This window comes from Harmonia axyridis, chromosome 2 (assembly GCF_914767665.1).
Source record: "Harmonia axyridis chromosome 2, icHarAxyr1.1, whole genome shotgun sequence".
Lineage (NCBI taxonomy): Eukaryota > Metazoa > Arthropoda > Insecta > Coleoptera > Coccinellidae > Harmonia > Harmonia axyridis.
The window spans coordinates 44,229,170-44,254,724 of NC_059502.1; the positions used below are offsets into that span (position 1 = coordinate 44,229,170).

The window sequence follows — 25,555 nt, forward strand, 5'->3', positions numbered from 1 at the left end:
ATTTACACCTGAAGATAAAAGGCATAGTTGAAATTCATAATTACAGAATCATATATCCTGATACATCACAAATTTGATCTGTTCGACAAATTATCACATAAAACCGTAATAACGTGACATGTATTCAATACATATAATCAAGTAACCGATATTTTTTAATTATCTATAGAAAACAACTATTTATTAAACCGCTGAAGGAGCCGCCTGAGGAGATTTAATTTATAATAATCGAAGTAGACTTGATTGCATTTTGAATATCACAAAATACACTTATACAATTTCATTGATCTTGGAGGCTTTTCATTCGTGATTAAATGAATTTATGACATAGAACATTTGCCTACAATGAAAAACTAATATTTTTTATAATCGGCAAAATATCTCATGGCATAAGTGAACTTTTCTGTCTTTCTTTTTTGTTTGTTTTTTCCTTCTGTTTTTTTTCTTGATACATTTCAAATTTTTGAGCCTCCATGACCAATTCATTCAAATGATGGAATCCCATTAGTGACTCTTCCAGGGTACCCTTGTCAATAAATATATCAAAAAGCTATTTTGAATTAATCGATGATTTGTCTACAGTTAAATTTGTAAGTTTAGCAAAATACCTAAAAGTAGTAAGAATATTCACTCTACAAATGAAAATGATAAATCTGTGGGGAGACGAGAGCTCAAAAAAAAGTTTTCCAATTATTATTATTATTTATTATTTAATAACATTATTGGAAAAATTTTAAATTATTAAATTTCACATTTTATATTTGCCTAAATGGATGTGATAATCGGAATATAAATTCACAGAGAGGAACGAAAATGGAACAAGCGCGCGAAAGATACCGATATTTTTCCATAATATTCATTTTATGAAATGAATTGAAAAACTTTCCAAACACGTGCAAAAGATACAAACATGTTTGTTTTATGAAATCAATTGAACTCAAATTACTAACTTCAAACGCTTTTGCCTTCCATTCACTTCTTAAATCTATATATAAGACAAAATATGCACATTTCTATGGTCGAAATATAAAATTAAACTTGACAAAACAATTATTGTTAATATTGAAATATTTGTGGAAATTTATTTTGTTTTATTTTATTTGAGAATAATATGCAGGGTGGTCCTTAATTGGACGCATAAAGGAATAATTTGAATGATTGAATTATTTTAAGGAAAAGAGTCCTATATACATGGGCCGCATACGCTTTATTTTCGAGATACAGGGTGATTATTATAACAGTTTACCCAAAAGTGATAATGAATTTATTCAGCTCCCTATCTGGATCTCTATAATCATTTGGATTTTCCTGAGTATTAAGTATAGAGAATTGTTTAATTTTTTTTCTTAGAATCGGTAGCAGATACGACAAAACTACAAGAGACCAAAACGTGTAGTACTGTGCCAAAGTCACTGGGCATTGTTCCAGAAAAATTATCACCGTGCATATTTGCATTTGCAAAATGAAGAAAATTATCTACCAAACTATTACCAAAACCAAAGTATAATGACATGTTTTTTTATGTTGAATAAACATTATGATTATGATATGCCGCAGAGATCTGGGTAATAAATACAACCAGGGAAAAATCTAGGCTACAGAAATGGAATACTGGAGGAGATGTTGTGGCTTGACCGTGAGGGATAGAGTAACAAACTTGGAGGTAAGAAAGAGGATGGAAGTATCTCTACACATAGAACAGCAGATATTGATATGGTATGGTCACGTTAGATGGGCAAATGATAGATAGATGGATTACTAAAGTTGCGGAGTGGAGGCCAGTAGCAAGAAGAGGTAGGCCGAGAAGATCATGGCGAAATGAAGTCGACGAAGCTATGCATAGCAAAGAACTAGAAGATGGAGACTGGCGAGACCGGGGACATTAGAAAGTCTGGTTGAAGAAAGAAAGACAGCATCAGCTATTAGATTTGAATTCAAAATGATGAAATCTTTAAATTGGAATATTTGTGTCAAATTAAAGATGAATATCTTGTGAAGGGGAAGAGCTGTGATGAAAAAAATTGAAAAAAATCAACAGTCTGTATCTCGAAAAGAAATGGTTTGCGAGTCCATGTTCATAGGACTTTCTATCCTAAAATTGTCCGAGGAATTTTAGTTTGTAACTTCAATTTAGGAACGCCCTGTATCTATAAATAACATGAGGAATGCAAAGTGAGCTCCAGATTCGTTTTTTCAAGCCGTTGTTTCAAGTTAATCTAATATCCAAAATCGCAAAAAATGTTTTCCAATCCCCAATCAAATCAACCAGCAGTCGTACAACCTACTCAAAAGGATAACCACGATCTGATGTTCAATGAAGGCAAAAATCACATCTTTTTGAGGAATTTCTGTCAGAGAACAAACATTGGAACACACTGAACCCCGCAAACATGAAGACAACAGGAAGAAGATAACCCTTCCGTTGACTTTGGATATGTACCTCTCACCGCCAAGACGCTCGAACCCACAGCGATGGGGAAGTAAGAACCAGTGGTGCCCAACACGTCTTGGCATTCCCAACGGTGAGACTTACACCCTGCCGTACGCCCCTGGGTTGACAGTTCGAAGTCAACCGCGAATCGTCTTCGAGATCAAAATCTAAAGCTCTGATCACCCCAAAAATGTCGAGTGCAATTGTAGAGAGAAAACGTAGGAAGGAACCTCATCCGTAATAGCCGAATGAAAAGCCAGAAAATACGATGTGAAGTGCTATTGTACACATCAAATAAAAACAGGTTTGCTCCAACACACTGAAGAATCTGTTCTGAACTCGATTTTTTATATTTATATAAATCGGTAGCGCCCTCTAGTGGCCCTACTCATAGTTGATACTCCGTGCTTAAGAAGTGCTCAACTTCTGCAAAGGCAGTGATATCAGATCAGCTGTAATTTACATAACTTAATTCCAGTATATATGTATATATATTGATTAAAATATATTACTAGAGAAAGAGCATGAAAGTAAGTCCGGGTGATACAAAAACCTTAATTCTCTACTTCCTAACTACGGCAGGTCTTCCCAGTCTTTGATTTTTCTGAAATGAAATATTATAATCAGTTTCAAGAACAACAGTTTTAAATTTTTGTGAAACAAATAAGTATGAATTTTGCAAGATGCATTTTTCCTTGATTTGAACGAATCATGCGCGGTCCCGCAGGGGGGGGGGGTTATGATCCCTTCCAAAATAGAACCACCTTACACTTGATATGCGTTTCAAGCAGACAATGTACGAAATGGTTCATTCAAAAAACTTGAAGCCCATAACGACGCACCCCCCCCCTCTCAAAATTTGAGGCTAGGATACTGATACTGTTTCCCCTTTTGTGAAGAAAAGATCAAGCATTTTAAATCAAATTAATATCAAGGAAAAATGTCGGAGGGAGCAGTTGTGTAGATTTAAGAAAACGGAGCCATATTTTCACTTCATATTGTTCTATTGCTATCAGCTTATACAGGGTGGCCACTTTTTCAATGGGATTGTATTGGTAACTTTTAAACCATAAGAGTTAGAAGGTCGGTCAAATGGAGAAAAAGTTGCATTCATAAAAGCATTGTCAAGCAGTTCAAACAAATCGAGATTATCAGGGCCCGTTATTGAGATATCATAAAAAAAAGTAAATTCTGTCATTTTGATTTTTCTTTTTTTTCCCACTTCATTTCAAATATTATCAAATAATGTTACAGGAATTTTTTATTCGACAGTAAAATATCCTCAATTTTACGTAATCAGATTTCGTATCCAACGTTTCGTACTCTCTAGACCACCCTCAACCTCATTTTTTTCAATACGGACCTGCATATTTTATGACACTTTTCAAAATAACTTTTAACGCTAAATTCAACGATATATCATACAATGTCATTCAAACTTGATATTCAGGTGATTTTGACCCTTATCCAAATTTCTTTGGGTCGGATCTGTATTACATTTAGGTACCTCTAGTTTAATTAACAACATGCAATACATTTCGATGAGAAAATCAACTTACTCATCTTGAACTAAATGGAACATATCAGAATCAAATCAAGAAACAAGTAATAATTATTCACATATTTCAATTCATATTAATTAAACGAATTATCATTTAATGAAATAAAAATCGAATGATTATTCGAAAGTGAATGAAAATTAACGAAGTAAGTGTTCGAAATGTCCACCATTTTGTAAAATGAACTTAACGGTTCTGGAACCCATACTTCTTATACATTTGCTTATTTCGTCTTCTTGAATACCTTCCAATACATTCTCAATATTTGTTGGGTATTTTCTCAACTTTATGTTACGATAAAAAACGCTATTTGTTAACGAATAATATATTCACTTCTGATGGTTACATATATATGCTTATGCTAGTGAACTGTATAATAGACTGAATGACTTGCGTTCCCGCATAGACTCGCAGGGTGTCAAGTGGTTTCAAGCGGGGTTGGTTGCACATGGCCCCAAAGTTTCTAGAAAAGTCTATGAAACCCATAGGCGGAGCATGATAAGAGTTCAAACTGATTACATTAATTCTAAACAATATTCTCGCGAGAAATCACTATTGTTGGATTTGTCATTTGTTCCGTTGAAACAAATTACAGAATCGAACTTTATTTGGATATCATTACGATATAAGTTTTGCAAGGCTTGGTATTCAAATTTAAAATCATTGTATTCGCGTCTGTTGACTATTTTATTAACAACAGTTTTTGATAAATTGCATTCACTACAGATCCGACCCAAAGAAAATTGGATAAGGGTCAAAATCACCTGAAAATCAACTTTGAATGACATTGTATGATATATCGTTGAATTCAGCGTTAAAAGTTATTTCGAAAAGTGTCATAAAATATACAGGTCCGTATTGAAAAAAATTAGGTTGAGGGTGGCCCAGAGAGCACGAAATGTTGGATACGAAATCTGATTACGTCAAATTGAGAACAATTTACTGTCGAATAAAAAATTCCTGTAACATTTTTTGATAATATTTCAAATAAAGTGGGAAAAAAAGAAAAATGAAAATGACAGAATTTAGTTTTCTTATGATATCTCAATAACCGGCCCTGATAATCTCGATTTGTTTGAACTGCTTGACAATGCTTCTATGCATGCAACTTTTTCTCCATTTGACCGACCTTCTAACTCTTATGGTTCAAAAGTTACCAATACAAACCCATTGAAAAAGTGGCCACCCTGTATACTTTCAATGAAAATCTCTTCAGGATCACCATTTATTTTTCAATTTGTTCCAGGTTTCAAACGGCTTACGTTGGAGTTCTGTCAAAGAATTGAAGATTCCAATTCTAAATCAATCCTTCGATCTCCTGGATTTTGTCAGTAATCAAAAAAATAATTATTTTATCGTCAATCTTCAAATGAAATGTTTCCTTCTTCAATAGTTAAGTGGTACAATACGATATATCTGATGTGATTCAATTATTTCATTAATTTCTGTTCACAAATATCAATTTGTATAATTATGTGCAATAAAAAGTATTTCAAAATTCGTTGAGTATTATTATTTAAGTAAAAATTAAGTTGGGTGCAAAACCTCACTGAAATATAAAAAACTGTAATATCAATTACAGTTTTTTTACAATTTTCAGTGCAAGTGTCCATTCAAATTGTGAAATTGTTTGGAATTGATTTAAAGCGCCTAATGCGCAGAATCAGCATCGTTAGTTCAAAACCTGCCCATAAGGGCGCGACAATCACGCGTACTCATTTTACCACTGAGTAGTTACTCTTTCTTTCATTTCTCTATGGAACTGTTAAGTTCCAGCAGGCAATACGCTCTATTGGTGATGACGTCACACCCCGCCATTTTAGTTCTCCTGTCAGTGTTCGGAATCCAAACAAACAAATTGTCATTCAAATTAGTACTTTGGCGTAGACGAAATTGGCTTATTTCAATAAATAAGATTATTTAGGGATGGATTTTATTATTAATTGATAGGCAGAAGGCACGAGATTAATGCCAGTGAGTTCGAACTGGAAGTTCAACTGATAAACACGGCTTTATACAAAATCTGGGGAATACAGGATTCAAAATTAATGGTATTGACCTCGTTCCTTCTGTGTATCAATTAATACTGAAATCGTTCCTCAAATATTCTTATTTATGAAAATAAGCCAATTGTTTCAACGACACCGTACTAATTTTAATGACAATTTATTTGTTTGGATTCCAAACACTAACAGGAGAACCAAAAATGGCGGTGTGTGACGTCACACTAATAGAGCGTAGTACTATGTTCTCCATAGGCGCGAGATTAAGACGGCCTAAGACGGAAAAATAAATATTCCGGACCGAAAACAGCTCGGGAATGTGACGAATCAGACAAAAATTTGCCCCGTGAAAGGAGAGGAATTCTGCTGCTTTGTATGACATAGTGGTTACAGAATAGGGCAAAAAGAATTTAAACATAAAACTCACTGCTGGACGCGATAAACGCAATATTCATCAAAGATTGTTCCGACCCATCGTCCATCCTCCTCGACGAATCAGACCCTGAAATAAAAAAATATATGAAAAAAAGGTTTTCACAATTTATATTTGGTAATAAGTACTTTTGATAGCGCTTTTCTAACATACTAAGGAGAAAATGTCTAACACTTAATTGTTTCGGTGGATATCAGATGTCTCTTTTTCGGTGCTAATAGAGTAAAATGAAAAAAGCATCAATGTCAATATCATTATATGCCATTATACAGGCTGTAATTCCATGTCAAAAAATAGGATGGGTCTTTCATATAAACTTCATTTATTGAGCCCTCTCCTGCTTAGTTGCAGCTCACTAAAAATGGCACCAAAAAAGTAGTTTTAAATTTTTTCTTTGAATCCAAAAAATTCAGCTAGATGAAATTAAGCTGACATTTAATTTGTATTAGAACGCATTACAAAAAAAATTATTAACAGATAATACGTTTGAGTTGTGGAGGTTGGAATTATTTTCGACCTTAAATTTATCAAATAGGCGATGTCAAAACGATATTTTCATTGAGAGTTGGTACAAATATAAAATAAATGTTACAAAAAAAAACAATTATAAACTTTTCACAAATTAAAAACTACCTTTGTGCGTCATCCTCAGGAGCTAGGCTATAAATAAGCAGGGGAAGGCTAAAAAAAAGTTTATATGAAAGACCCACCCTATTTGTTGACAAGGAATCGCCTCCTAAATTTTTTCGCAACTATTCATATACATCCTGTATACAGGGGATAACTCTTCGGAATTTTGGGATAGGAGAATGAATAAAATTTTCTTGAAGCAAGAAAATAATACATCTCAACTTATATTTTTCATTTATTTCATAAATTATCGATCAAAAGATAATTGTTTATAATAGGTATATTGAAGTTAAAATGTCTTGTTTCGCATAAAAAACGGCACCCTATTTATGAAAAAATACACGGTAGTTTTTTGTCACTAATACAGAGAGCATTTCAAAAATGATTTTCAGTGCTTGGTCGCTGAAGACAATTCGATGCGAAAAATCGTCAACCGAAAGTTGTTGCTCAAGAACCCAATCGGTGTAAGTTCTACGCATTTCTTGGTTAGCTAGCTCTAGTGTTTGAGTCAACTGAACCTTATGGATGAAGATGCAAAATAGGGCATAGCGTGGCGTACGCGAGTTTCGAATGTTGTGCACTCCGAGGAGTGAATAAATTTGGATCTTCTTCAACACTTTCAGCAATATATTCGTTGATGTCTAGATTTCGATAATGTATGGATCTTAGGACATCAGTTACAAATCCAATCTCAGTCTTAATTATACGATCAGATGGGCAATGTCAACCATACTCTGTATGTGATGAACGAAAAGTAATTACTATAGAATCATTTTTTTTATTTCACAATTTTCACACGTTCACCAGAAAAAAAAAACAATTCATATTTTTAAAGGGCTAAATTTCAACTAAACATATAACAGTTCTGTTTGAGAAATTTTGATTTGAGGAATTCTTGAACGATTTCAGAAAAACGTATTTTGTGTTTCTTTGATCGATTTCCGCTGCTTTATTCGGCATAGTGGTGACAGAATAGGGATAAAAACATTTAACCATAAAACTTACATGTCTGCTCAGTGGTGGCCACACGGCTAACCATTGGTTCTGTGGTGGCCACTGTGCTGTGCTGTGATATTTTTTGGGTAATTTTTCTGAATCAATATAGTTTAATGCAGAGGAATTCTCATTATTGTATTATTGATTATATTTTTGCTTTATTTTGCTTGAATTTTGTATGGTTCTGGGGAGGCGATGAATGCGATATTTAGTAAAAAAGTAGAAATTTCCCGTTCAAGGCTTAATGAGTTTTTAAAGATGGACTGGAAATATTCATTCCGCAGTCAACTTTTATTTTGATTGAATCTTCTAAAAACTAAGCTTGGCTTCGATTGTACGTATTTAGTATGCTAATGACATAGTCTTAATAGAGGAAAATTCGAGAGCACTTCGCGATTTGATGCAGGACGGCCGCAGAATTATTGAAAAACGTTGCTCGTCAGTAAAATTTGAAAAGATTTGGGATAACGACTGTATAACCATAGTATAAGGAAAGGATAGTAAGCCAACCGACATTTGACGGCAAGGAAATAGTCACCAGGGGTCGCTACTGTAGTTGGATTTCGTGACTACCCAAAGTGGAGAAGTAACTCGATAATAGATGGCGCTGAATCATGAAAAAACCTAGAGATATCATTTCATGACGACTGGACCTGATTAGTGATTTCATGATAACTTGTAGCATTGTACTTGTTTATCACAAATACACGCCACTAGCGTAAATGCTTATTACAGAGCAGAAAAAATATCAAAATATAGAAATCTTCTGACCACTCTATTTCAAATATTTTAGTTCTTCAAAATACTTTATACTTTATTTCTCCATAACGTACAAGCTGTGTTCCCCCCGCGAGCTCAAGAAAGCTCAATTAAGAGCTCGTGTTTGAGCCCGCTCGAGGAATCAACAGAACAAAACAAAATGTATTCTTCTCCTCTAAAAACAACATACAGGTAAGTCCTACACTAAATTACAAATTACTACTGAGCTGGCTTACTGATTATTATGAAGATCTGAAAATCTCAAAACATTTCATGACCTGCCTGTCTTCCAAAACTGTCGAGTAACCAGGATTTTGTGTGTTTTTTAAGGGAATGAAAGCTCTGCGACATCTTAAGAAATGATGGTATTATATTATAAATTTGGGGTAACCTGTAGAGAAGCGAAGATCTTGATTTTTCTCTGGTCACTCTTGGATCTCTCACTATCCCATTTTCGGCTTGACGCGTTCTATGGGTTGAATCCAAAAAGTCAAGCCTGTGTCGCCCAAGGAACCTACGAGCCCCATTATCTCAGCTGAATCTGTCGGCTTCGGATAAAACGAACCTCCGGTCTGTCCAAGCCTGAAGTCGAACTTAGAATCATCTGGGACCTCCGGAACATCAGCAGTCAACGATTCACCAACACTCGCAAAGTATTGGTTCATCGCATCCGCTATCCCGCACTCATCAACAATCTTATCATCGCCAATCACAACCCCAGAGCCGTATCTAGGTACTATTGCGCCTGTGGCAATATCTTAGACAGCGCCCCCCATTTTCGAAGATTTTTTTCATCGATTATATTTTCTTATAGTATTTTTGTGATCATAACTCAAGTCATATATTTTCTGATTATTTTATGCTTAGTACGCAAATTCTAGGGAAGGCTAGCAATATTTTCAAATGTTTCCAACAACGGCGTAGAAATGGGTGGTAATTATCCCCCCACCCCCCCAATATTTCCAAAATATGAAATTTCAGAATTCTCGCAAAGACGAAAAACGAAATTTTTTCCATAAAAAGAACCAATAATCATTTTACTTTCCTCTGAAATCGACACGGAGTACAAAATCGGACCCTTTTACGGTTTATGAGTTTATTATCGCTTTCAAGATGAGTACTTTTACTGCACTACGAGCACATCTATGTCCGAGGTTTATTATTTTCCCTTATCTATCCGCTTTGTCGGTGTCGCCCCTTATTTGCCATCTGTAACTTTCGCATTCGTAATCGGTATGCACTTACTCGTTGTTTTCGGTTTTTTGTTTCATTCTCGACACAAAATTTCAATACTGTAGTTATCAAAGTACTGCACTGAGTAATTCGCATCGAAAAATTGTCTGGGCCGTGTTATACAATTTATTTTGATTCATTTAAATTGCAATTTAATTGTGCAGGTATCAGTTTTGAATTGATTATATCTCAACGGTGTTCCTATAATGTGTATAAATGAAAATGACATATTTCTCGGATCATTTTGAGAAAAAGTCGTAAAACATGAATCTGCAAACGCTTTGGTTTTGAGATACCGGTGTTTTTCTCATAGGACCTTCCCTTCACAAGATATTTAACTTGAATTGGCATAGATCTTCCGATTTAAAGTAATCATCTTGTGATATGCTTATTTTGTATGCAAATCAACAGGGTGATATTTTTTCTGGAAGGGTACCTGCTTCTTTCCACCAGAACTATTTTTTGGTGAAGCAATGGTTCTATAGAAAAATGTTAAAAGAAACTCTGGTCTAGTACAACACTTTTTGGTTTGTTGTAGTTTTGTCGTATTAGATATCGATTTCGAAAAAAAAATTCAACCAGCTCTCTGGTAATCCTCAGGAAGATCCAAATTATTATAAAAATCCAGTTAGAAAGCTATGCTGAATAAATTAATTATAACAAATGCGAGAACAAATGGTACTGATCAACAAATTCTGTAGTGAAGATTAATAAAGATTCGATGAACTAATAAATATAAGCATCACTAAAAAGTATGGCTATACAAGAAACACCCTGTATCTCGAAAACAAAGCGTTTGCGGGCTCATGTTTATGGGACTTTTTTGTCTTAAAATTATCCAAGGAATATTTTCCTTCGTAACTCTGTTTCAAGAAAACGCAGTATAAGGTGAGAACAATCGAATTGATAATAAAAAAAAGAGTAATTAAGTCTCAACTTCGTTATCAAACCTCTTTTTCTCACATTACAGATAAGAGTAAACGTTGTTATAATTTTTTTTTTCGAGAACACCCCTCCAAGAAAAAAGAAAGATCTCCGTCCTTGGTTTCCAGATTCCTCGGCATTGCTCGTTACGAGGCGTATACATGAAAACCGAGTGGTGATCTTTCGAATTATTAATTATTATGTCTGGTGCTCCAATATTTTTTTCTCTTGATATTTTTGGGCGCATCTGCAGATCTTGCGCCCGTGGCAAGTGCCACCTTTGCCACGCCCTAGATACGGTACTGCACGACCCTATCGGGCACTGATCTAGATGAGCCACCACCATCAAACACTCCATTGAGCACTTCCCAATTCCCATGTTTTTTCACAGTCGCCCTTCGCGTCTCTCATCTGCTGCCTATAATAAGAAAATTTTGCCCCCCAAAAGTGAATTCAGTTTATTCCCATATGCTCTATAACTATCCCTGGCCTCATTGGACTTTGTTTTAATAAACCTCTGGAACAATCTGTCTCGAGTACGTATAGACTTGATCGAACCAAATGTTATCGAGGGTTGCTTTTTTTTTTGTATTTTAGTGGCCTTCAATGTGGTTGCTGCACTCACACAACTGGTAACAGTTTCAATAAATATATCGGCCTTCCGTGCAACATCCGCGGTGTCATAAAACTCATCCCATGATACGTGCATGAGATCATTTTTTAATTTCTCGTAGTTAATGCAACTCCTGAATTTCTCTTGTGAATTACAGTACCCCGGATTGGACAATGTCTGAATGGCAAGTGTTGTATAAAGATCAGTAATGTGGGTTTTCAGAATAATAGGTTTTATTACTACGCGCGCCACAGAGTTGCTGACAAAGACGTGATCGATACAGGATGGGGTACTCTCAGTCTCTCTGGTAGGAGAGTTTATAAGCGATTTGAAACCAAAGCCACTAAGCAACTCGAGATATCTTAAGCTATCAGAACTACACTGATTCATAAAGTCCACATTCAAGTCACCCAGCAAATAAGTCGTGCCATTCAGTTTTGTGGTCGATAGAAATGTTTCAAGATCTGGAAGAAAATCGTCGATTTGTATGTATGTGGTCGATAGTATGGTAATACATTAAATAATCTACCATGTTTTTCGAAAGAACAAACCATCATATTAAGACTTCGAATTACCTTTATCTCAACGGAGTGAGTTAAACATGATCTGATGTACACGACAACACCATCGTTTTGATTTATATTTGAACCATTATAATAAGCAACGTAATCAGGAATACTGAACTAATCGACATTATCCACGATCCATGTCTCGGTTAAGACGATTATATCAATATTGAAATTAAAAGAAGAAACAAACGTGAGGAATTCATTGTGATTTCTACTAATACTTCATTCATTTGTAACAAACACAAATCCTGGTCATTACCCGTGAGGAACGTCTCGATGAGATCACTCTCATCCAATACCTCAGTCCCCAACTCAGTAACATCAATTTCATCTATGAATTTATTCATCACCGAAAAGAGCAAATATGATCAATTAGCCAATATAAGATGAAATCAACGATACTATTCAGACGAAATTTGCAAATCTTCTACGAACTAAACCAGAGAGAACAAAATAGTTTGATTGAAATAACAACAAAATGCAATTAAATTTACAACTATTTTGATACTACTCAACTACTTAACTAATATTATCCCTGAAGAAATGGAATACAATCATGAAGGACGGGCAAGAGGCAGTAATATACTCGTTTACAGTTCCACACGCTAAGGCTGGCCACCTGTTTTGGAATTCGATCTCAAAATTTTTGGCCTCCCAGGATTATCAGTTTTGGATGGTTTTTTAGTATGACTAACCTTATTTGGAGGCGCTTTGGCCGTTGATGCCATCTTCTGCTCAAGAGTACCTGTTTGATTCGGTGTTTGCGCTCCAATTGTCGGTTCCACCTTCCGGTTAGGAAACACCAATTTTTTCAGAGGGCTCCACTTTACGGACCAATTTTTTACAGTAAAATTCGAGTTGAACGTGAGTACAACTAGATGGCGCTAAACATCAACAAAATCGAAAAAAGCATTACACTGGCTTACTATCCTTTCCTTATACTATGGTAATTGAAAGACGTAGTCAAAAATCTCGAGAAACTTGATATTCTCCGACAAACATTGACAAATTTTATTGGACTACTTACTATTTCTCTTACTCCTCCTCGGCGGATAAGGAGTACGGTCTGAAATTAAAAAAAAAATTATATGAAAAAAATTGTTTCCAAATTAAGTTTGATAATCCTATTCATGATACTTTTCTCACATATGTAGTTAGAACGAAGTAACACTTACCTGATTCGTCGAAAACCAACTGCCTCCATCTTAGAGTTGCTGAAATAGATATTATAAAAAATTAACATTACATTCTCTTTGACGTGAAGATCTGTATTCCATTATATAAAGGGTGAGTCAACAGTGCTCGATCGGTCAATAACTTTTGGAAATTTTGGGATAGAAGAGTGATTCAAATTTGGATGGAATCAACAGATCTCAGCACAAAAGGTTAATTTTTTTTCTCTACAGCCTGGTTCAAAAGTGGTGAAACATGATACTACCCTGTTTTTCGAATGAGTTTGCCAAATTTTTATATCATACTAGTACTCATAATCTCCATGAAATTCTGATTTCGAACTAACCCACTTGTCATCATTCATCTCTGGTACTTTTTGACATAGGCAATTCATGTCGAAAAATTTCATGGATATAATAATGGTTTAAACTAGACATCATATATTGAATTCTTCTGCAGATATCTGAGCAGCTCATATGAGCGATAAATATTGATGAGAATTGAGAGTAGAGGAAAGTGATCCCTTTGGAACTGACCGGTGTGAATTTGGCAGACCGTTTCCAGCAGACTGTTTGACGGAAACACCCGAAGGCGGTGACCAGTGGCGTGTGGCAAAAAACGATTTATTATGGAACTATTCATTCGATCGGATAGAAATTTAGAAAGTGGGTTCCGTATAGTATTCAGAGTATCCGTTGGAGGAAATATTGATTTTTTATAGATCTCAGGATATTTTAGCAACGTTTTTATTCAAATTATCATCAGACTAATTTGAAACATTCATATCTACGGAAGTACGAGTCGAAGCATAACCATATTTGGAATGTAGATTACTATTAGCGATGTGAATGAACTGTGAAAAATAGATTGACCTCCCTAGGGATCCAAGGGTAGTTTTTCCAACCCTTATATTTAGAAAATTCGTATCTCCGAAAGTACGCGTCGGAGCATAACCATATTTGGAATGTAGATTACTATTAGCGATGTGAATAAACTGAGAAAAAATGATTGACTTCCCTTGGGATACAGGGGTAGTTTTCTAAACCCTTATATTTGGAAAATTCGTAACTTCGGAAATACGCTTGGAAGCATAACCATATTTGGAATGTAGATTACTATTGGCGATATAAATGAACTGTGGAAAGATGTTTGACTTCCCTTGGGATCCAGGGGTAGTTTCTTCAACTCTTAAATTTCGAAAATTCGTAACTTCGGAAATACGCGTCGGAGCATAACCATATTTGGAATGTAGATTACTAGTGACGATGTTAATAAACTGTGAAAAGATGATTGACTTCCCTAGGGATCCAGGGGTAGTTTTTCCAAACCTTGAATTTCGAAAATTCGTAAGTTCGGAAATACGCGTCGGAGCATAACCATATTTGGAATGTAGATTACTATTAGCGGTGTGAATTGATACCGGAGCCAGATTGTTGTTTTCGGGTGGCTGCCAGTCCAACTTCAATGCGATCGATTGATTTTGTCTCCAAAAATCGATATATTTCGGTAGATTCAGATTGTTTCAATAATTTTGCTTTGAATCTTGTTTCAGTATTAGATTTAGGGGAACATTCATTATTTTTCAAGTTTTCTAAGGTAATTATAGATTGAATAGTTTCTATTGATTTTCAATTATGAATAAAAATCCATTATCATTTTCAGAAAGTATAAGTGGTTTTTTACTATGCCTCATTTGAAACTTGATTAAGAACAAATAACTCAGTAACAAAACATTCATTTTACGGAAATAAAACGTTTTTCTAGTTACATAATAGCTTATTTTACACGACAGAGCTATAGCAGCATCGGTTTTTGGAACGTGCTCAACCATGATACCTTATACAAAAAAATAATAATATTTCTTTTGTACCATAGTGTTCAACTACTGAATTTCTACCTGACAGGTGACAATAAAATTTGAATGTTATGGTTATCTTTGATAAACAACCCCTAAGAAATTCTTTCTATATAGAAGTTGCCGACCGAAGCAATGCATGATGCTGGGTTATAAATAATAAACGAATATCTATTGGAGACGTAATGGTCTTTCCATTGAAAAACTTTCTTTCGCAGATAAAGCACGTTTCGATAAGTTGCATATTTGGAAATGTAAAATCGGTAATCGATATTTATGTCAGGAGATAGATTTTGAGTAAATTTGACTAATGAAGTTGTATCGATTTTTTAACACTAAACAAAAAGCTATTACTTAATCGTTATTACTTATTTCTTCTATTAAATGCAAAATTTTGAATATTTGGTATCCTTGGGGAAGCTGCAGCCAAACCCCTTCTTCCCAGACTCGGGTAGGCATAATACTTGATATAAGTGATAGTCGTGATTTTTTGGTAGGAAAATTTTTCATAACATTTATGATTTATTCTTCTTCACAATTAGAATTATCCTATTGATGAGTGACATCCATTTCAGGGAATACTGTTATTATGAAAATGTTGTTTGAACCTGTTTGCGTTCTCTATATTTTCTAATCCTTTCAAGTTATCAAGAGGAAAATTCTATTTCGCTGCAACGTTGATTATGACCCGAATGAATTGACTAGTGGTAAACATATTTGTCTCTCCGCCATATGAAAACATATATCTTGCAATTTAGACTGATAATTTTTGAAAGACCTCTCGAGTATAACTAACACTTATGTAATGGTCAAGCACAAATAATTTTCTTTATCAAGGCTTAGGCAATCGCTGATTTCAATTTCTGACACATGACATTGTCGAAATTAATAACTCATATGAAATCATAAAAAATGCTATAAAGAATGCCCATGCTATCACTAGAAATGGATTGATTATTCGAAATAATTTGGAATTCCTTTATTATCCGATAGAGATTTTTAAATACAATTAACATAAGGCGTCGCATTGTCAGGGTGGCACAAAAGTGATCCAAAACAACCCTAGTTTGAAATTCCAAGAATTTTGCAGAAGGTACAAATTGGGGTAATTCCAAATACTGTACTGCATTCGCTTTCAATTCACTCTCAGTAAACTAATGCTTGTATAACTTGAGGGTAATAAACGAATGCGTTCGTGAAAACTCTCATTTGTTAGAGTTTAGGAATTCCGAACGAGATAGGTATTGCGGGCCAATTTTATGACAAGCGTTTAACCTCACGTTTCTTTAATCGTTATATTTGAATTTGAAGAGCTTGCTGTTAACAATTATAGCTACCTATGCTGAATACCTAGTGTATTTGTCATCAAGGATTGAATTTTTCGACCCCTGGATCCCTAGGGAAGTCAATCATTTTTTCACAGTTTATTCACATCGTTAATAGTAATCTACATTACAAATATTGTTATGCTCCGACGCGTATTTCCGAAGTTACGAATTTTCGAAATTTAAGGGTTGAAAATCTACCCCTGGATCCCTAGGTAAGTCAATTAGTTTTTCACAGTTCATTCACATCGCTAATAGTAATCTACTTTTCAAATATGGTTATGCTCCGACGCGTATTTCCGAAGTTACGAATTTTCGAAATTTAAGGGTTGAAAATCTACCCCTGGATCCCTAGGTAAGTCAATCATTTTTCACAGTTCATTCACATCGCTAATAGTAATCTACATTCCGAATATGGTGATGCTTCGACGCGTACTTCCGTAGATATAAATTTTTCAAGTTAGACTGATGATAATTTGAATGAAAACGTTGCTAAAATATCCCGAGATCTATAGAAAATCAATATTTCCTCCAACGGATACTCTGAATGCTATACGGAACACACTTCCTAAATTTCTATCCGATCTAGTGAATAGACCGTCTGGAAACGGTCTGCCAAATTCACACCGGTTTGGAACTACGGGTTTGCGTAGAAGTAATCTGCCAGACCCCCTACAAAACATGAAATGCAAAGCATTTTGAAAAATATTAATTTTTGGCATAACATGTCTCGACAAGAAATGATAATTGCCTTAATGAGGTTCTTTAGAGAATACTAGACGTATTCCCATATAATAAGACGGGGATTTAAAAATCTGATTTCTAACTTATATTGCTGGTACCTACTTTTTTGAAATGGAAATCGTACTTACGTTTGACGGAGGATTTGGGCCTCCTTGGCGTCGTTTGGATTTGGGGTTCTGAAAAGTAGAATAAAATGATTCGTATAATGTTGAAAACTTTTTCTAATAATGAACTCATTATTCAATAATAGTATTTCATTCTAAATATTACTTTGATTCGTTAAATTTTTAGAACAGCAATCTACCCGAGGTTAGAATTCAATATTATTTTCAATAACCTACATTTTTCAATGACTTTTCCAGAGAGGCAATGAATCTTTAGAAAAACTGCACCAAAACTGGTAGATACAAAGAAAGAAAAAGGAATTGATACAAGTGCGTATCTAAGATTGACGTCATTGCAAGTTAAGCCAATTGAAACGTTTCGCATCACGTGATAATAAGCATGAATACTTCTTTTTTTTACATGAGCAATAACATATGTATTTCATCAAATAAATATTTAATCTAAGAGGATACCATAAAAAACAAAAAAAGTTATTTCGGGGCACTAATTTCATTCTATACAAGTCATTGAAAGGTGCGTCAAGTTGGTGATCCACTTCCAGAGTTTTGGGTATTTTGTGCCAATTTTTGCCGTATAAAAAAAATTTGTGCCCATTCAGTTTTCGAGATATTTCGAGTTTTTCCCGTGAGTCACCAACCTGACGCTGTGGCTCAAACATGGAAATTTTCAAATTTTTTTATTTGGGTATTATTTTGTGCCCATTTTTTGTGCCAATTTTTGCCGTATAAAAAAAATGTTATGCCCCTTCAGTTTTCGAGATATTTCGAGTTTTTCCTGTGAGTCACCAACTTGACGCTGTGACTCATACATGGAAATTTTCAAATTTTTTTATTTGGGTATTTTGTGCCCATTTTGTGCCAATTTTTGCCGAAAATAAAAAATTTTGTGTCTATTAAGTTTTCGAGATATTTCGAGTTTTTTTCCGTGAGTCACCAACTTGACGCTGTGACTCATACATGAAAACTTTCAAATTTTTTCATTTGGGTATTTTGTGCCCATTCTGTGCCAATTTTTGCCGCATAAAAAAAATTTGTGCCCATTCAGTTTTCGAGATATTTTGAGTTTTTCCTGTGAGTCACTTATTTGTCCGACGGATATTTTCTTATTCAGATAAATTGTGCTAATTTTATGGCGTATGGTATGGATTTTGTCCCCTACAGTTGTCGAAAATTTTGTAGTTATTAGTTAGACATGATATTACAGCAGAAGGAAGGTAGCTAGCACAAAATTTGATAAGCCGTTCGAAAGCCTGCTAAATGAAGAAGTTTTTACTGCAATGAAAACATATTCTCAGTAATAGTTTTTCATTCATAAAACGATTGGAAAGATACTACTTATTTCGCTCTCTTCAGAATATTTATATTCACCACCTCACCTCACTCGTCAGTAAAACTCTTTTGCCACTCATACTTCTCATATTAAGGCAAATTTAATGATCTTTCGGAATATATGATCAAATTAGATGAGGATGCTGAAATGAATAAGATATAATTGGTTTTTGGAAAAAAGTGATAAATTCCGTGAAATCCAGAAATGTTAAATTGAAGATTAACCGCCAACATTTCGACCATGTGTTATATGACATTTTTTGAAAGTTTATAGCATCAGAGCTGAAATACTTTCCACTTGTTTTCAAACATCTTTGCTGAATTTGGTTCAATCAGTCGATTGTCAAACTACTATATATAATATGGTGAAAATTTTGAATCTCAAGAGCTACTAAGGAATGGGAAAATGTAATTATGGAAATGTTTTAAATTTTGAGAATGCCACTATCATTTGTTGTAATACACTTTCACAAAAGGGTATAGAATTTTTTAGTGACAAAGTGCAACAAGTGTGGCAGAGATGTGACGAGGACTGAAAAAAAGTGCTTCGAGCACCAAGCACTGATTTTCACAAAAGACTCGCGATTACTAAGCACTTTGTAAAAGTAATTCGAAATTTCGAGCACTAAGCACTTTAGTAGGAACTGTTGAAAGTGAAGTTTTTTAATCGGAGTAAATATTGTTCCTACAAACATATGCGAGATTATGGTATGGTAAGAGGAGAAGTACAGCAGAACTTTATAGAAGCGAACTGATTCAAAATAGGAAATTTTTGAAAATAAAAAAATGAGGTTATTATTTCTCAGAGTTGATAATATAAACTGGATTATCAAAATAAAAAAGAATGAGTAAAATGAAAATGAAAGAGAACAAGTTCATATTTTTCAAATATGATTTTGAATTTTTAACAATTCAATTTTTATGTGTAGAAAAATGTTCATGTACATTTGAATTAAAATAAAAATTGAATTTTCATAATAATGAATGATACTAGTTAACCAACATATAGATTGAATATCAAATAGCAGGAACCTGCATGGAATGGACGAATGTGATGAGTTATTATTCCATACTTGAAAACTTATGATCATATCGAACAAAAAAAATTATTTTCGAACACGTGAAGAACTTGAAAGGCACTGCAGTATCCGTTGCAAATGATCTGACTGTTCAGCAGCGACAGGAAAATAATAGGCTCAGGTCGTTCTTGCTGAAAGCTAGGGCAAATTCATCCGAAAAATCCTATATAAAGGGGAATAGGTTGGTGGTTGGACAGAGGATTTATGATTTGGAGGAGCAGGATAGTTCTGAAGAGGAAAATAGACCAAATAGCGCACCAAGTACTCCTGCCGCTGAGGAGCAAACTAAGCCTCTAGAAGAGAGAACAGATTTTGGATTGATAGATTCAGCTTCTGGGGTAGCTACAAGTAGTGTGAAAGAACGTTTGGCTAAGTTGATGACACCACAATTGGCAACGCATAAGAAAAGATTTTTACATAGGAAGAAACCACCTTCAAAGGAAGGTGCGAGTGGGATGAAACTTCGGCAGAAATCAGCATTAGATAAGTGAAATTTCATTATGTAAAAAAAAAATTATTAATACAAATAATAAACAATATATGTGTATTAAATTATATAATCTAAATTAGTTATATTTGGGGTTCACATAGAAGTTTTTCTTTCCTTTTTTTGTGGGTATATTCAATTCGTCAAAGTTTAAAATAAGTCAAAATTAAAGTATTAAATTATGGATGATTTCATCAGAACCTATCAAAATGAAGACTATCAAACTATCAACATTGATGGTATGAGGGAACTAGATTAGATGAATTTAATTGGTGAATTGAAGATTATAACGATGAACATACGGAGCATACAAAAAAATTTCGATGAATTCAGATTGTTACTTGAAATGTTTCCTACAGATTTTGACATTGTTATACTAACTGAGACATACAAAGTAGAGGATCCGAAACTATTTAAGATGAGGGGGTACGCCCATGTTTACAGTGAGGGTAAATATAACAAGAACGATGGGATAATTGTATACGTCAAAGAAGGTTTTGTTTTTGATCACAAAAATATCACACTGGGAAAGATAACAACATTGGAATTGAATATTCAGAGTCAAGAGAAAAGCTTAAAACTCACTGCGATATATAAGTCGCCACATTATCCTATCATGGAATTTAATAAGGAATTAACAGTTTATCTAGAAAAACAGAAACATTGCTCCGATCATATTATTAGTGGTGATATAAATATAAATTTATTATCTCATGAATTTCTTGTGGAAGAATATAAAAATATATTGAGTACATATGGATTCATATCACTCATTAACGATGTCACACGGCCAGACAGCCGATCCTGCTTAGATCATTATTTTGTGAAAGGTATTATGCATCCAGAAAATTTAAATGTTAGTGGCACCATATTTCGCAATCTTATTACCGACCATTATCCTGTATTATTATATGCAAATAGAAAACTAAAAGAACATCACATTGGAAAAGAACGTATAAAAAAATATATTAATTACGACAAACTAAAAAATTGTTTGATTAATGAGGGATGGAATACGGTTTACGGTTGTGATGATGTCAATAAAATAATGGAAAACTTTATCAATATCTTGAAAAAATATATAGATAAATGCACAAGCGTGATCTCCGCGAAAAAGAAAAATCAGATCAGAAAAGATTATGTTACTCCAAGTATCATGAAAGTGATAGATGAAAAACAAAAATTGTTTAATAGGGTTAAAGGAGAGCCAAATAATTCACAACTGAAGAGCGAGTATTCTAAATTAAAAAATAAATTACACAGGCTCATAAAAGAAGCCAAAACACATTTTTTCGAAAAGAGCATAAAAAATAATGAAAAAGACTCCAAGGCTTTATGGGACTGTGTGAAAAGGATTACCAATTACGAAAAACCGGATACAAATATAAAACACATAAGAAATGACGATGACGAAATCATTGAGAACGGACAAGAAATGTGCGATCTTTTCAATGACTATTATAGTCGACTAGGGGAAAGTTATGCAAATGAAAAAATTGCTCCTGCTGATTTCACAGAGCAGAGTGAACATTTTGATAAGTCTTTTTTTCTTTTTCCAACTGATTCTGAGGAAATAAAAAAAATTATAAGTAGTTTGAAATCGAAAAAATCAGCTGGATATGATGGAATACGCGCAGAACATTTGAAAGAAATACGGCAGGAGATATCTAATCCTCTCACTTATATTATGAATAACTGCTTCGAAAAAGCCTGTTTTCCAGAAATATTAAAAGTAGGAATAGTGAAACCACTCTATAAAGGAGGAGACAGGAGTCGCATGCAGAACTATAGACAGATAACTTTAGTTTCAAATCTGGGAAAGATCCTCGAAAAGTTGATTAAAGTTCGTATGGAGACATTTATAAATAAACATAAAATTATATCAGATAATCAGTTTGGTTTTCGGAGAGGCATGTCGACGGAAAATGCCATAAAAAAAGTCACAGACATCATATATAAAAATATTGATAGTAAAATTCCAACTTTGGCGGTAGTTGTCGATCTTGCAAAAGCTTTTGATACTGTCTGTCATGATCGTCTACTAGAAAAGCTCGAAAATTATGGTTTCCGCGGCAAAGTATTAAATCTGCTACGAAGCTATCTATCAGATAGAATACAAATTGTACACCTCAATGGAAAATATAGTGAAAGTAATTAAATAAACTTCGGAGTACCACAGGGTACAGTTCTTGGGCCTCTCCTGTTCATATTGTATATAAACAGTCTCTTCAGGGTTAAAAACAAAGGTGAAATAATCGGTTTCGCGGACGATACCATGATACTTTTTCATGATGTTACATGGAAGAATCTGAAAAAACAAGTATGCCAAGAATTTGAGACTCTGACAAAATGGTTTAGATTGAATAAACTGACGATAAATATCAGTAAGACCAAATATATAACCTTCGCCTCAAATAAAAAGGGAATTCCAGATTTAGGAGACTTGAATTTCGATGACCAGTTATATATAGCAAAAACACATTCAACAAGGTATCTTGGCGTAGTCATCGATGAACATTTGAAATGGGATGAACACATAACGTATGTTTCGAGAAAACTTAGAGGTATCCTATATAGATTTAAGTATATAATGAATTATGTTAATTCTCCAAAACATCTACAGATGCTCTATGAGTCGCTGGTCCAGCCACAGCTTTCGTATGGTATAATAGGATGGGGAGGTGTTTTTGACACACACAAGAGAATCATTGATGTTCTCCAAAAAAATATCCTCAAAGTAATGTACAAAAAAAAAATTACATTCTCTAGTGACAGTATATACACTTTAGCAAAAGTATTAGATATAAGGCAAATTTTTGCTCAAAGGATTATCTCGCATATCAAACAAAATAAAATTTCCATCATACAAAAAGAACACAAATACCCTACGAGAGCTGGAGACGATAACGAAAATTATGAGAGACCCAGAGCAGAAAAAAGGATAGGACAGAGATGTAGTGAATATATAGCTGCAAGATTATACCCGATCGTACCAAAAGAAATAAAAGAAATTAATAATAAAAATAAATTCAACAAAGAACTAAAGAGATGGCTGATTGTACAAGACCGAACTGAGATAGATAGGATTATAAATTCCACTTAAAGAAGGAGAAAAAAATAAGGGAGAAAAGATGAAGAGAAAAAATACACGCTAAAGACGACAGGGAAAAAAAACCGAGAAGAAAGAGTCACCGATGAAAACAAGATAAAACTGATGAAGAGACGTACCTATACCGGCTGAGACAGGGATCACTTAGAGTTGAAACTTATTTATCATTTATTATGTATAGTTGCTGGTTTTTCAGTTTTTTTTTTGTTACCGTAAAAAAGGGAATAAATAATAATTTGAATGCTGTACACAGTTGTGACCTCAGGGTGAATAACTCACAGCTTTATTTTCTGTAGTTTATTTTGTATTTGTACTAAATAAACTCTATTCTATTCTATTCTATTCTATATATTTTTGAGCCGTCGCGTCGTTCAGCTTTATTATTTTGTCTTAATGTCTGTAATTTATGAATTTTATGCAAAATATGGTCAAAAACAATAAGGTTCGACCGAGGGTTCGAATCACAGATGATCCGTCCTAAAATTCTATTCTGTTCGTCCGGCCGAAAAAATGATAATTTTCGAAGAGATATTCAAACTCGAAATTTTCAGGATATCTTCAAATATCGAAATTTGCTGTTTACTTAGTACAAATCCGACAAGGAATTCCGTAGATTTCGAAACTTTCAATTCAATCTCAATAAAATGTTGCCTTTAGATGATAAATAACAATTTCTAGAGTCGCAATTAATATTATGCGGATAGCTCAACCAGAAACATAAAAATTGCAAACAAAATATCTTGAAAAAATTATCCAATATTTCCTTGATCACAAAACCGACGAGTTTGGTATAACCATAACTAGACTTCGGATGAATATGCATTTGCATAACTGTATGTCTCAATGTATATTCGGGTTGAAGTTAATATTTTAATCATTTTCTGTTTTAAATGCATATTTCCAAGATAAAATTTGTTTTTAAACAAGAACAAATCTAATAGAACCGTTCTTTTGGCAAATCCCGAACAGCTTTTATGACTTTTTATAACCTACCCAACCCGCATCAAATGAATGGAGAAAATATTTATTAACATCTGGTAAGAAAAATAGTTCACCTAAATAGAAATTTAAACCATCCAACCAATTCAAATTATGAACGTCTTGATGATAATAGGATTCCGTAACATCTCAACTATAGGGAATTCATATGATATACAAGGTGAATGCAGTATTCGGAAAAAAAAAATATCCCAAATAATGACATTAACAACATCTGGTACCGTATTCTCGACAAGTGATCATTCAAAACGTATACGTTCTTTCAGAGCTCTGAACACTGAATGTACGTATACATTTTGAAAGATCACTCGTCTAGAATACGGTCCCTGGTAAGAAAGATAGTTAACCGAAATAAAAATTCATTTTGAACCCTCGAACTAACTCAACTAACCTTTGATGAAAGTCCTAAATTGCACATCAAATTCATACATTGATGTGATTCTACGTTTAGGATTTCGAAAATAAGAATGATTTAGACATGAAATATTGATGAATATGATAAATTGTTCAATTTCTTTATTATTACGCCGTAGAATTTCCATCTTGACGAGTTTCTATCTTCAATTCGGTATAGGTAGAAATATTTCAACTGCATTTCAGATGTAATTACAGCTGTCCGCTGTTACTGTTGCCTGTCGGCACTTTTGACAATTTTATTACCCTTCTTTGTTATTGTCGTTATTGGCAGTGCACAAATTCTTCTAGGATATTTTTTATCTGAAGAAGTTTATCCGAGATGCGAAAGAGGTTTATTTCATCCGGGATTGTATTTTCAGAATCCCGAAATATAGATGCATACACACAAAATTCCTGAATGAGTTTTTTTTCTCTTATCTCATGAAACATCATAAGATGTCGAAAATTTATTTCACGTTTATACCCCTCAACATTATCTAACTCTGTTATTCGGGTCTAACGATGTATTCAGTTACTGAATCCCATGTTTATTATGTATACTCTGGGTACGGAAGGCAAAAAAAATAGAAATTAATGAAATTAATTGTTTAAAGAAAATTAGGCTTTTTCCCGATGCCGATAAGGCACTTCTGCAAAATATATCCTATTTTATTTTGCTAACACAAAAATTATTAAGCTTTGTTGGAGAATCATAGGAATAATACGAAGGCTTATTTCTTATGAATTGAAATGAGACAGGCTGTTCCACCATTGGCGCGATGGC

General features: G+C 34.0%; 1 protein-coding gene across 1 annotated transcript in view; it reads right to left on the reverse strand.

Annotated features, from left to right (window-relative positions):
• LOC123673316 overlaps positions 1 to 25,555 on the reverse strand; it is a 66,064-nt gene that overhangs the window by 1,956 nt on the left and 38,553 nt on the right. The window contains exons 7-10 of the mRNA XM_045607804.1: positions 17,376 to 17,423; positions 13,326 to 13,364; positions 13,178 to 13,216; positions 6,421 to 6,495 (exon numbers count right to left, since the gene is read on the reverse strand). Coding sequence (XP_045463760.1) covers positions 6,421 to 6,495; positions 13,178 to 13,216; positions 13,326 to 13,364; positions 17,376 to 17,423 — 201 coding nt within the window. The remainder of the gene's footprint in view (positions 1 to 6,420; positions 6,496 to 13,177; positions 13,217 to 13,325; positions 13,365 to 17,375; positions 17,424 to 25,555) is intronic.